The 13,870-nt window shown below is 32.1% G+C and overlaps 2 protein-coding genes across 3 annotated transcripts in view; one reads left to right on the plus strand and one right to left on the minus strand.

The window, feature by feature from the left end:
- Positions 1 to 2,067, minus strand: part of LOC148955348 (E3 ubiquitin-protein ligase MYCBP2-like) — a 470,872-nt gene extending 468,805 nt beyond the window's left edge. The window contains 1 exon segment of the mRNA XM_089101721.1: positions 2,033 to 2,067. Within this exon segment, the coding sequence (XP_088957847.1) occupies positions 2,033 to 2,038 (6 nt within the window). The 5' untranslated portion in view covers positions 2,039 to 2,067.
- Positions 2,068 to 4,206: 2,139 nt separating this feature from the next.
- kri (uracil phosphoribosyltransferase krishah) overlaps positions 4,207 to 13,870 on the plus strand; it is a 32,764-nt gene continuing 23,100 nt past the window's right edge. Inside the window, exons 1-2 of one of the 2 annotated variants that reach the window (XM_089108167.1) lie at positions 4,207 to 4,322; positions 13,725 to 13,767. In XM_089108167.1, coding sequence (XP_088964293.1) covers positions 4,237 to 4,322; positions 13,725 to 13,767 — 129 coding nt within the window. In that variant the 5' untranslated portion in view covers positions 4,207 to 4,236. Of the gene's footprint in view, positions 4,323 to 4,377; positions 4,479 to 13,724; positions 13,768 to 13,870 lie in introns of those variants that run through there. The other variant, XM_089108168.1, reaches the window with a different exon arrangement.

Below are 13,870 nucleotides of genomic sequence, written 5' to 3' on the forward strand. Positions count from 1 at the left end.
AAGAATTATCTGAGTGATAGATCATATGAAAATAAGAGGAATGTAAAGAAAGCAGAGAAAGCATTAAAATAAGAACTATGGAGGGTGTGAAGTGGATGCTGTGGATAAAATTGCTGAAGATCTGGAAGATGTAGAAAGACAACATAATAGTAAAATATTGTACTGGTATGTTAATAAATTGAAAGGGAATAGTCAATCTGAACTTGTCTCAGTTAAAGATAGGAAACAACCACAATTAGTGATAAGGAAAGAGTTATGGAGAAACCCCTGTACAAGAAATGTGATAAGAGTGAGTGCAGTAATTATGGAGACATTAACCTGGTTTCTGTAGGTAGCAAATTATTAATATGATCATACTTTTTAGACTTAGAGATGCTGTAGACAAAGTTTGAAGAGAAGAACAGTGTGGTTTTAGGAAGGGTGGAGGATGTATTGACCAAATTTTCACTCTTAGATTAATAATTGAGAAGTGCCAGAGTCATCATCTACCCATTGGTCTTCAGTTTTATAGATTAGGATTAAACATTTGATTTGGCTGATAGAAAAGCTTTAGCAAAGGTTTAATCCTTGTATGGTATACCAAACAAATACATTAGAGTGATAAGTGCTATGTACAAGAATAACACTGCTGAGGTTAAAGTAGAAAATGAGGTTAATAGTTGGTTAACATTTGTAGCCAATTCAGGAATGATATTATTTATGTTAGCCTTAATATTTCATTTTTATAGAGCCTGAAATCCCTCAAAAATGACATCAGTTTGCTGTTACATCATTTTCAACAGGCTTCAGGCTCTTTTAAAAACTCCTGCAAATTTGTTTTCAAAATACCATTTTACAATTAATAATAATAATTATTATTACCAGTTCCTAAATCAGCTACAAATTGTAATTTTTCCTCACTAGACAGTTTTTAGAAACATATTCTTAAATTTTTAGTTGCTATGGGATGTTTTGAGCCCTTTTATCCCCTTCAAGCAGTGGTGTAATCTTTTCAAAATCCAGAAGGAGGGGGGCAAATTTGGAGCCAATTTTCCCAAATAAAGTGAAAATGACATTAAAAACTAAAAAGTAAGCCATTTTGGTACCATAAAGGTAGTATTTAGTACTATAAAAGCACTACAGAGGCACTTTATAGTACTATATAGGCAAATATGTACTAAAAAACTGATCTGTTTCTGTTGATGCTTGAATTATGCAGGTTTATCTTAGTTTTGACAAGATTTTGGAAGAAACTAAATTTCAGCTGGGGGGAGGGGCAAACTATTCTAGGTAAGTTATAGCCTATTAACTTGTGTTCATTTACCAAATTACCATATAAAGTATCTTTCTTTTTGTTCTAGTATGTCATCTTCTGAAGAACTACTATTCTGGATCTTTATCAACATCTACAGTGAAATTCTACTTTAGTTGCTTTTGGTTATATTGGAAAGGGGTTAGGTTAGGAAAATGAAATTTCAGAGATGGGTCTACAGGATAAAGTATGTCCTGGGAAGGTATTTTGAAGTACCTGCCTCTACTCCTTCTTCCTCTAGAGGGTCCTGATTTTTGATGGCCTTTAAAAATCTGTGTGTTATAAAAGTGAAACCTGGCAAAATAGATCTTCTGCTTAAATGAAGTACAATAAAATTGTTTTCAGCTTCATAACTTTGTTCAATCCCAATTTATAAGGTTTTAAAAATATGCAACTATATTTCCTAAATTTCGAAATAAAAAAATAATTGATATGGTTTAAAATCTACTCAAATAACAGGAATTGCATTTTCAGAACTAAAGCCAGATAAAAATAAACTGATAACTGAAAATTAAAGTAAAATGTTGTTTAGTCAAAATTTCAATTGATATAGACCTCTCATGTAGGCAAATTTCAGGACCCTCTAGAGGGAGGAGTGGAAGTAGGTACTTCAAAATACCTTCTCAGGACATACTTTAGCCTATAGACCTATTCCTGAACATGGGCATATGCAGCTTTCTGGATGTGAAGCAAGAATTTTATCAATATAATATTTAATTCAGAAAAGGCCGTAATACAAACTTTCATCGTACATCCAAAATCGCCGTACTGCACGATCGATATTCTTGAATTTACTGCTTTGTATTCTATCAGTGTGGCCAGATGCCTGATATGAAAGAGTTCAGCAAAAGAAGCGAAAATATGCCGATGGCGCAATATTTTTCGGGTGGAGTTCGAAATTTTGGCTTAGATTCTGGCAAAATTAGATAGTCTAGGCATGGGTGAGAAAAACAAACAGAAAATAACAAGGAGGTAAGAGACAATGTTAACACATGAACTGCAAATTGGGTGCATTTTGCTTTGTAGAAAGTTAGAACTAAAAATTGGTAAAATTCAGTCTTTATTTGCAGATTCCGGAATTAGATTCTGAAATCTGAACCCACGATGCGTTTTACAACAGATTACATGCACTTTTGTGGTCGAAATTTCCCGTTTTCGTTCAATAATGAACGTCGAATATCTGTATTTGCAACAAAATGCCTTTGTCACATAGCTGGAATCACCTACATTGACCAAGTATTCAATAAAGCTCTTTGTAAACTCCTCCACTGCTTATTCACTATTATGGACCAAGTTAGAAGTCAGCATCTCCACTGGCTTGGTCAAATCCAACGAATAGTACCAAGTCGACTCCCAAGAATCCCATTTGAAGGACGGGTACATGGCACATGACCTCAAGGCCGACCTTGGAAGATGTGGTACGGCAATTTCAATGATCGAAACCTTGCCAGACTTCTATGACTAGTGCCAGACGGCACCCAAAACCGTCGCCATATTCAACGAATAGTGAGAAGAGAAAAAGCCCCAATGCAGCCAAAGAGGCTGGATAGGATTTAAGTCAAGTTAAAGTTTTCATGTCTCTATTTTGACAAAAAAGTTATTTTTCTTATTTTTCTGGTATGCCAGAGAATTAAATAAAAGCGGAAATTAAAGAAGATCTAATAAAAAAAAAACCTGACAATATCTCAGGTGATAACTGCATTACTTTCTGATTGATATGTAGAATTATTCCCTACCAACAATAGAAAATTGTGATTAAAGAATTTAAGAAATAAATGAGTACTCTAGATACTGGCCTTGTAATATAGATTAAAAAAATAAAATGAAATATACAAAATCGAGGAAGTTGGATGTGCATTTCACACAGATAACTTGTAGTTGGGGTTTTTCAATGAAGAAGAAAAGAGAAATATGCAAATAGCTGGTCCATTTATTTGTTAGTCCTCTCTTTGAACATGGATTTCAAATTCCCATTGTGACATGTCGAAGTCAAAGCTGAAACAAACATGAAGGTCAAATCTCCCCAGAATGTAAATTGGGGAGAATGTAAATTGGGGTGTAATTGTAATATAATTTGTTTCAGGGTCATGAAAAAAAGCCAAACATATACATATGAGTCAAAAGTTTATTTGGCAAGGTCCTTAACAATACCGGTTATCATTTTATTTGTGTTTCCCTTTAATGAACTTCGAAATAGTATTGTACATTTTTTAATCAAATATGGTGTTTATCTTTCACTAGTATTCAAGATCATTATTAAAGTTATGCAATAAAGAAAGATATAAATTTAACTCTTAGAAAATAGCAAAGCCTCCTTCCAGTTAAGCATTTTCTGCTGTATCCTGTTTTCTGACAACATTCAAAACATAAAACATTTTTATGACGAAGGTTTTGCTGATCGGTGTGCTTAAGACAAAAGAAGTTGCGTGAGCTATGTCGAATAAAGACACTCTCATCTGTATTTTTACTAAAATTTGCCCACTTTCCCATACCTTATTTTACATACTAACGACAATACATGCATTGATAACATAAAATTCTGATCGTCATCTCCACCCTGGAACATGATATGAAAATTTCCTATGGGCTCCGGAAAATTCCATTTGTCTTCAATGACAGATTCCTGAATCTGGCGAAGGAAGTTATCAATAAAGATTAAACTTTACATATTTGAGTTTTGGTCTTGTTATTGTGAAAGCAAAATACACCCACTTTGCGCCGAATTTTTTTGACATGAGCAAAATCGGTGCAATGCACCAATTTGAAAAATTCAATATACTGCCACCTCAAAGATGCGCCCAAATGGCGCAAATGCGCTCCATTCGGCCACACTGGTTGCCATCGCCAGAAAACGCTTATGAAAAAGCTTTTGGCTTCCAACTTCTTTTCCCAAATGTTAATTTTAGTTTTGGCGGCACCCGAAGCCAAATTTAAAATTAGAAAACATGAGTTCCGTTGACCTGGGACAAAATTTTTTGTTACTACCAAGGAATTGTCAAGTAAGAGAGCTTCAGACAATCTTAAGAGACAAGTAAGTAGTCTTATGGATAACTTCATAGTGCGTGGTGACTTTTAACGGAAACATTTAGTAGAAATAGTATCATTAGAGTCCTTGTTTTAGGCTCTGTCCAAATATAATGATCACTTTTCTGACAATGGACCTCCCTCTTGAATGGTCCCACATATGGTAAGATTCTTGTTTAGCTACATTTTTCTATCTTGGAAAGGATTTAGGTTAGGAAAAATTAAACTTTCAGTAATGAATTTAGGGCTAAAAACATAGCCTACTCTGGGAAGGTATTGCCAAGCTTCTATGTTAACTCTCTTCTGATTTCTAAGTCTTAAAAATTTGAATATTTGACAAGTCCATAACTATTGAAGTTTTGTCAAAACAACATTTTAGGCTAGGCTGACCTTAATTTTCAGTTATTATCCTAGTTTCTTTTTCTCTGGTTTTAGTTCTGAAAATGCAATTCCTGTTATTTGAGTAGAATTTTAAGCTATATTAATTTTTTTTCTAAATTAATTTAAAAATAAACAGTGTTTCTGAGGGAAGTAAAGAGCAAAGTTGAAACTTAAAACAAACAAAAATTTTTGCTTCACAGTCTATATAACATATATCAATAAAACTAATGCAAATAAACCAATTGATAGTTTTTCCCTATTTTTGTATGATTATAGAAAGGACATCCACCATCTAGCTAATATGGGAGTAAAGTTCATTTGTGATGCAAATGGATTTTATATTTAGATTGAGGATACAAGTCTAGGTATATATTTACTCATTACGGGGGTAGAGGTATATATTCTGTGAATATAGGCTATAGGTCCTAAGTAATTTGTGAATTTCTTAGAAAAACTGGGAAAACAAGAAAAGAAGTGAAGATAAAGGCTACCCCCCTGCAAAATGTGTTAAGTAGGATTATTCTGCATATTATGGAGTAAGAATTGTTTTCTTAATATGTTTCCTTATGCCTAGCTGGACTCCTAGGCTTAAAATACTGGATGACTGGTTGGCTAATTTAAAGATTTGTATATATATACACTGTCAAATTAGCCATCTGGTGGTATCCCTTATAGAGAACTAGCACTTTACTGAAAACACAAAACAATATAGGGGTCTTGACTTAGTAAAATTAAACAGATTAAGGCAACTTTTAGAAAAAATAAAGCATTTTACAACTGTCATTTTATTTATTTTTGTTTAGTTTTTTTCATATAAATTTGTATCACTTCTGCACAATGAGCTCAGTCCAATGATTAGATCTTGTTTTGATACATAAAAAGACATTTCATGATTAGTTTATAGACATGTCCAAAGTGAAGCCATTTTGATAACATTAGACTATTGACTAGCTTTAAAATGTGTATCATAATTTGAAATTCTCCATCATGTAGAGAGAAATAAACAGATTTCCAGAGTTCATGCTATGGTTTATTTGTTCTTCATTTCAAGTAATACTAAAACATATATTTTACAATTTAAAATTGTATATGACTCACTATTGGTGTTATAGCTGGTTAAACCTTGTGTGCACTTTTCAGTGACTTTGTGGTTATTAGAATAATATTTACTTTTATGCTTAAGTTTTAAGATAATTTTAATTGTATACTAACTGTTACTGATATCACAGCTGGTGTAAGACTATGAAAAGTGTTATAGATTAGTTATTCTTGTCAGGCTATGTATTTACTTTTGACTCCTAAATCAATTTTCTTGTTTTGTATACTGGCATTTGGGTGTTTTCAGTCAAGTGTTTTCTATAGTAAAATAAAGTGTTTTCTATAGTTCAGTAAAGTAGTTTTCTATAATTAGACAAACATAGAGGAGTATTATCAGTTGGTTTATTTATACTATTTTTTTTTTTTATATATGTTAGATAGACTATTAAGCAATGATTTTTCTTCATTTTAAGTTTCATCTTTGCTCTTTACTTCCCTCAGAAATACTTTGTTTTTTTAAATTAATCTTTGCCCATTTTTAGTTTAAATTTAATGTAGAAAAACACTTCCATTATCTTTGTATTTTTTCTGGGGGAAGACCCCTCATATACAGAATAATTTCTGTTCATTTTAAGTTTTAACATTACTCTTAACTTCCATTTGATTTTTTTATTTAATTTGTGATGGTTTTCAGATAATGTTCAGAAATTGCCCTCTCCTCCTTAAATTTCTCCTGGAAAGTTCCCCTAGAAACTTTCCTTCCCATGAAAAACTCTTCCTGTGAAAAATCCTCCCCCCTGCAAAAATCCCACCCTAAAAAATTTCCAAATAATTCCCAATAACATATACTTGGCTTTATATGAAACCCTTTCTCTCAAAACTATGGGAACCAAAATAAACAATCAGTTGCCAAATTTGAATAACTTGATTTATTTTTTTCTGAAATACTAAAAGAAAACTTAAAAAAGTGAAGCCATTTTTTTTTACCCAGTAATTATCAAAAAAAAAAATCAAGCTCAAAATTCCTCAAATTTTGGCAGTTAGTTGTAATTTTTGGTGCAGTAGGAAAAAGAGCATTGGGTAAGAATTACCATAGTCAGCCATAACAAATACAGGTTATCCTCATAATCATATAGAATGTGCAAAACAATGATTGAAAAAAAATTCTCTATAAGGAATTAAACCTTTCATATCCTGATTCAAAGTCCACAACTTGACTGACCAAACTAAAAGTTCTGGTAATCCAATTTAATATATCAACTTTTTTAGGACCACAATTGCATAACTTACAGCACTCTTCCCAGGGACTATAGAGGGACCATTTAACTATGCTTAAAAAAATGGCTTTCTCAAAAGTTTTGATTGGATGACTTTGGGGGAAGGGGGCTTTTTGGGGCGGGGGCTAGCTGTCCCTAATCTTTTTGGTCACTTAAAAAGGGCAATAGCAATTTTAATTTCTATTCAAATGAGCCATTAAACATTGTTTTATGGTGTTCTTAAAAAGGGCAATAGCAATTTTAATTTCTATTCAAATGAGCCATTAAACATTGTTTTATGGTGTTCTGGTAACCTGCTAGCCCTGGTAAAAAAAAGAAGAAAAAAAGACAAATCAGTGCTACCCATGCAAAAAAGTAATTTTCCTTGTTGTTCATGGTGCAGGACTCTAATTACCCTATACAAGGTTTTTGACCATACTCATTCCAATGTTGCAATTCGATTTTGATTGGATGCCATTTTTGAGGGGCTTCAGACTTTTTTTCAAAATTATCATAAACTTGTTTTCAAAATAAACTTTTACATTTAAGATTAACCAAAATAATAGTTACCATTCCTGAACCAATTTCTTCTTCATAGACACTTTTTTTCTTCTTAGACACTTTTTTTCTTGTTAGACAGTTTTTTTTTAATGTGTGTTTCAACTTCTGGTTAATTTGGGCTGTGGTTTGCACTTTACTAAGTTGCAGCTACTGCTGCAACCATAATAGAAGGTACAAAATATGATTGAAAAAAAAAAAAACTTGACTGACCAACTTGACTGACCAAACTAAAAGTTCTGGTAATCCAATTTAATCTATCAACTTTTTTAGGACCACAATTGCATAACTTACAGCACTCTTCCCAGGGACTATAGAGGGACCATTTAACTATGCTAAAAAAATGGCTTTCTCAAAAGTTTTGATTGGATGACTTTGGGGGAAGGGGGCTAGCTGTCCCTAATCTTTTTGGTCACTTAAAAAGGGCAATAGCAATTTTAATTTCTATTCAAATGAGCCATTAAACATTGTTTTATGGTGTTCTTAAAAAGGGCAATAGCAATTTTAATTTCTATTCAAATGAGCCATTAAACATTGTTTTATGGTGTTCTGGTAACCTGCTAGCCCTGGTAAAAAAAAGAAGAAAAAAGGACAAATCAGTGCTACCCATGCAAAAAAGTAATTTTCCTTATTGTTCATGGTGCAGGACTCTAATTACCCTATACAAGGTTTTTGACCATACTCATTCCAATGTTGCAATTCGATTTTGATTGGATGCCATTTTTGAGGGGCTTCAGACTTTTTTTCAAAATTATCATAAACTTGTTTTCAAAATAAACTTTTACATTTAAGATTAACCAAAATAATAGTTACCATTCCTGAACCAATTTCTTCTTCATAGACATTTTTTTCTTCTTAGACAGTTTTTTTTTAATGTGTGTTTCAACTTCTGGTTAATTTGGGCTGTGGTTTGCTCTTTACTAAGTTGCAGCTACTGCTGCAACCATAATAGAAGGTACAAAATATGATTGAAAAAAAAACAACACCCAATACTGATATGCCTGATACCAATATGCCAATACCAATACACCCAATACTAATATGCCCATTACTGCAAAAAAAAAAGAAAAAGAAAGGGGACACAACAGTACTACCCATACAAAAAAGTAATTTTCCTTGGTGTTCAAGGTGGAGGACTGTAATTATTCTATGCCAGGTTTTTGACCATACTGATCCAATGGTGCTCTTTTTGTTTTGATCTAGCACCATTTTCTAGTGGTTTCAAGTTTTTTTTTTGAAATCACCATAAATTTGTTTTTGCAATAAACTTTTACTTTTAGGATTAACTGAAACAAAAGTTACCATTCCTGATTCAGTGTCATATGACAATTTTTTCTCACTAGATAGTTTTTTTCAAAATGCGTTTTTCAACTTTTGGTTACTATAGCCTGTGGTTTGCTCTTTACTAGGTTGCAGCTACTGCTGCAACCATCATTTAGGAAATGTATTTGCAGATCTTTGAAACGTCATAAATTCGGATTGAACAAAGTTGTAAAGCTGAAAACCGTTTTATTGTACTTCATTTAAGCAAAAGATCTGTTTTGCAAGGTTTCACTTTCATAACACAAAGATTTTTAAAAGTCATCAAAAGGTCACTGCCATGTAGAGAGAGAAGGAGTGGAGGTAGGTACTTCAAAATATCTTTCCGGGACATACTTTAATCAGTAGACCCATCCCTGAAAGTTTCATTTTCCTCACGTAACCCCTTTCCAAGATAGCAAACAGTAGCTAAACTAGAATTTTACCTCTAGGCTAATTATAAGATTCTTGTTTTTTCTTCCATTGCCTTCCACATTTTTAAATCATTTACAAATAATGTTTTTGTTCAACAATTCTATTTTGTAGAAGTCTTTGATTAGTTATTTTGGTATTTGTACTGCATTGCCACTCTCCAGAAGGAAGCAATGTAAAATTGGACTGTTTATATAGCCCTTGGATGTATACATTCAGACTGCTTCTGAAGCCATTCCTATTTTGGCACCCATTCATTGCTCTGGCTATGAAAAAACCTTTGTCCTCTTCTTTACCAAAAAAAAGTATCCCACTAGTTTTCCTCTTTTATTATTTTACTGAGCTATGTATTAGGTGAACATACAAATTGATGCATTTTTATGCTCTTTCTGAATATAATAATTGTTTTACTTGGGAATTTAATTTTTAACCCTTTTATGGACCCTCAAAGATGATACATTTTTCTCTTATTTTGGGCTATAGAAAAGGTTTAAAACAAAAATTCTTACCTCATTATTTGCAAAATAATTGCAGTTAACCTATTTCAACTGCAGATCTACTACACTTTACCCCCAGCCCCCCTAATGTGCAAATATATAGCCTAGCCCAAATTATATATTTCCATGTGTTTTCTGGTTCTTGATTTCAATTTAAAACAAAGTAAACACTTGATTAGGTGCACAAAGTAAACACAGCAATTTTCAAAAGATTTATAAATGCTTTATTCAATTGGATCACAATGAATCAATGTCTGTGGATTATATAACTTTAACAAAATGGAATTATAATTAAACAGTAAGTTTTTAACCCTAACCATTTTTTTTTACCAAAACAATTATTATGTTCAAAAAGAGCATAAAAAGGGCATCAAGTGGTATGTTCAACTAATTCATAGCTCAGTAACAGAAATATCACCAAAATTATCACTTTTTTAATGTATATATTATCTAATTAATTTTTAGTTTTACAAGTTTTTGTCTTTTTGACTTGATCTGACACTTTGCAGTTTAATTATTTTGACTTATAAATGATTTTTCACTCTGATATTGTTATTTTGGCATTGTTTGCCAGTATTTTAGTTTTCTTGTTTTTTTTCTTTATTTTTTGTTTTTATTGTTTTTATGACTCAAAAATTACCAAAATTTTCAAGCCAGTTTCTAGAAAAAACTGTTTAGTGAGAAAGAATTGTCATTTGTAGCCAGTTCAGGAATGGTATTGATTATTTTGATTAGTTTTAATAGTAAGTCTTATTTAGAATATGAATTTGCAGGAATTTTAAAAAAGATCTTAAAATTTCTTAAAAAAGGTGTTACAGCAAAACAAAGAGTACAACAAAGAAAATCACATATTTGCATGGGTAGCAACAATGCATTCTCTTTTTTTTTTTTTTTTTTTTTTTTTTTTTTTTTTTTTTTTGCTAACAACACACTGAAACATCATAAAGAGTTGTTTAACTCTTTGTTTGAAAGCTAATTTTATAGTCTAAAAACTATAGGCAAGGTAATAAATTAACTTTTGGGGCCCCATTAATGGCCAATATGGCATTTGCCCCAGAAGCAATTATTGAATTTGGAAGAAGCATAAAAAAGATATCAGATATTTTATTCACTTTCTTCCTAGCTAAATTATGTGAACATGTAAATATTTATCTGGTATGGCTTAAAGAATGACATTAGTAAGTAATTCAGAACCTTTTAAAATAGCTCTCAGAATTTTATAGTGTTTTGTTCTGGATAATAGGAATGTTGCATTAATTCTATAATTTCTCAAATGAAACTGCGCATAATTGTTACAGCCTAACATATTAAAAGCTATACAATTTTGGTTTTCAAACAAATACATGATAAATATATAACTTGAAGACCTTTTTTCTGAGAACAAAAGCTTTTTCTCTAAGAGCATTTTACTATTAAGATTAAACAAAATAATAGCTACCATTTCTGAATTAGCTAAAAAATGGCCTTTTATCTCACTAGACAGCTTTTAAAAAAAAAGAAATAAATGTTTAAGCTTTTGGTTTTTATGGGCTGTGGTTTGCTCTTTGCCAGGTTGCAGCTATTACTGCAACCATGATACCCACTGTTTCTATGTGTAGAACTAATCTTTATGGGTAAACAACATATTTTACAACTCTGGTGAGGAAGCTATGTTTGATGAAATCTATGTCTGGAAGCTATTTTTTATATATGTATGAAGAAAACTGCATGATGACACTTAATTGTCATCTTTGTGACTGTCAATCCATCCATATTGAATTTTTTTTCATTAGGGTGACTGTACATACCATAAACCAGCAAGAGAGGGATCATTACATGGACATTTAAAGTTTGAGTAATTTTCTTAAATTGTGAAAGTAATCATACCACAGATAAGTGCCAATTGCTTCTATTCTGTTTGGTAAAAAAAATGTTGGCTCAGCTATGCCAAAACTGTGATCAAACAAAAAATTTAGATAGTCTTTGGCTAAGAACCATGAAAAAGCTTTTTACACACCCTCCATGTTTCAGCAGACATACTGCTACAGTTGCTTATTTGTCCCCAAACATATAAACAGTTCTTCCGAAGTGAATGGTTATTCAATGGACAAATATCACATCTATAAAATGCACCAGCTACTAGTAGGAGCTAACTTGTTTTTCAAAGATTTCTAAGAGTTTTTTTTAGATTAATCTTGAGGGTGGTTTAGCCCCATGACCTTTTTTGGTTCGAAGCTATAGGCTACTATTAAATAATTTCTGAGGCTACACTGGCAAAGTATGACAAAACAAGAAAACATTGGAGAACAGAGAAAAGACAAGGTAAATCACAGCCAGTGAAAAAAGAAATCCAAATCCTTTTGGTGGGTTGTAAGGAAAACTTCATTGTTTTACCCTATAGTCCTAAAGTGAGCTACAAACCGGGAAGAATTTTGAAGAAACCTAACCCTAATGCCACCTTAAAAATTAAACAAAATACTTTTTTTGTCAACTGTATCACGGATAAAACCAGACCCATTCTTGGTATCAATGTTTATAAAATCCCCTGTTTTAATGGTTTCTTTTATATTGAATTGGCCCATTAAGAACTAGGAGAGAGGTTGTTGGAAGTCTCTGTTCAATAGAAGCATAAAGTTCCAAAAGTTTTGTAGTTTCCTTGGGTCAAAAGGTCCATGACAACCCAAAACACTTGATTTTGTGTCAAAACACCTCTATTATTGCCTCTGTTAAAGGTCTTATGACCTTTAACAGAGTGAGGCTATAGGTATTAAGAATTTTGTCAACAAAATGCAACCTTTAATGTTAAATGTTGCAAAAACTTATCTCAGCCCCATTTACAATAAGCTTGTTAATCCTGATTGTTTGTATTTTTCACAAAAACATATTTTGTAACCTAATGGGATTTGTGATAATACCATGCCTAAAAAGAGATTAGTATTCAAAAAAGCCTTACACAGATAAATTTCCAGTTGAAAGTTTGATATGACATTCAATATTGGGGGTTTTCATTCAGTTGCCTTTTCACCATTATTGAAGAAAAGGCATCTTCTATCTTAATTTTGTTTTTCAAACTGTGTCTTTTTACATTTTATATTTGTTTATATTCTTATTTCTGCACTGAGGATGGTTGAGCTGACCCATTGACTGTATTTTTCTCTCTTTTTCAGTGGCAGTGATTTACTTCAAATTTTCTTCTTCTCTTACGTTTTTTCGTTTTGTCAAGCTATATAATGGGACTAGCTGTACAAGTATTGGTACTGAAAATATCCTCTTATTGTAGACATGTATAACATTAAATGAAGGACCACGTTAATATTCTTAACACAAAAGAGGGGGAAGCGGTGGAGGGCCTCCCCCTGGAATGAGATCTTTCCAACAATCCACCCCTTACACCCCCTTGAAAAATTACAAATTATGACCTGAAAATCATTTTGGTATTTCTGGTCACAATTTGACTTGATTAAGTGCCTCTTAAATAAAAAGATCCATCCCCCAAGAAACTTTTAGGTTGTGTATTTTTGAAGGGAGATTTTCATTTTCAATGCATTGTTATGCTAAAGTTAAAGTTTTGCCTAAAGAGTGGACGAGATGGCAGCAACCCACTCATATACAGGATAATATATGTTTGTTTTATTGTTACTCTTTATTTTTGTTTAAAAAACCTGCTTGTCATTCTTTCTCTTCTGTCTGTTTTTTGTATCATCTATGAGATTATCATAAACTTGAGAAGGCTGCTGGCCCCCTAAGCCCTCTGCTCTTTAAAATAAAGTTTTGCTTTTTCTTTATTGAGATTACTTTAATGTTTACCTTATATGAAAACCAAACCCCCCTCATATGGAGGATAACTTTTCTTTTTTAAATGTTAATATAACTCTTTACTTTCATTAGAATTTTTTCTTATATAGCTGTCAATGAACCATTTTTTGAAGTTGTGTTTTCTGTTGTATATGATTCTGTTATTTATTTCAGGGCAACATCTCGAAGTGATTTTAAGTTCTATGCAGATAGATTGGTGAGTCCCAAGTTTTTTTTTCACTAACTTATTAGCTAAAGTTTTATCATTGGAGCTGTTAAAAAAATCATATTTAAATTGTTTTTCCAAAATCAGTCTTCTG

Source organism: Artemia sp. Qi Xiang Cuo, chromosome 2 (genome assembly GCF_049724085.1).
Source record: "Artemia sp. Qi Xiang Cuo chromosome 2, ASM4972408v1, whole genome shotgun sequence".
NCBI classification, from domain to species: domain Eukaryota; kingdom Metazoa; phylum Arthropoda; class Branchiopoda; order Anostraca; family Artemiidae; genus Artemia; species Artemia sp. Qi Xiang Cuo.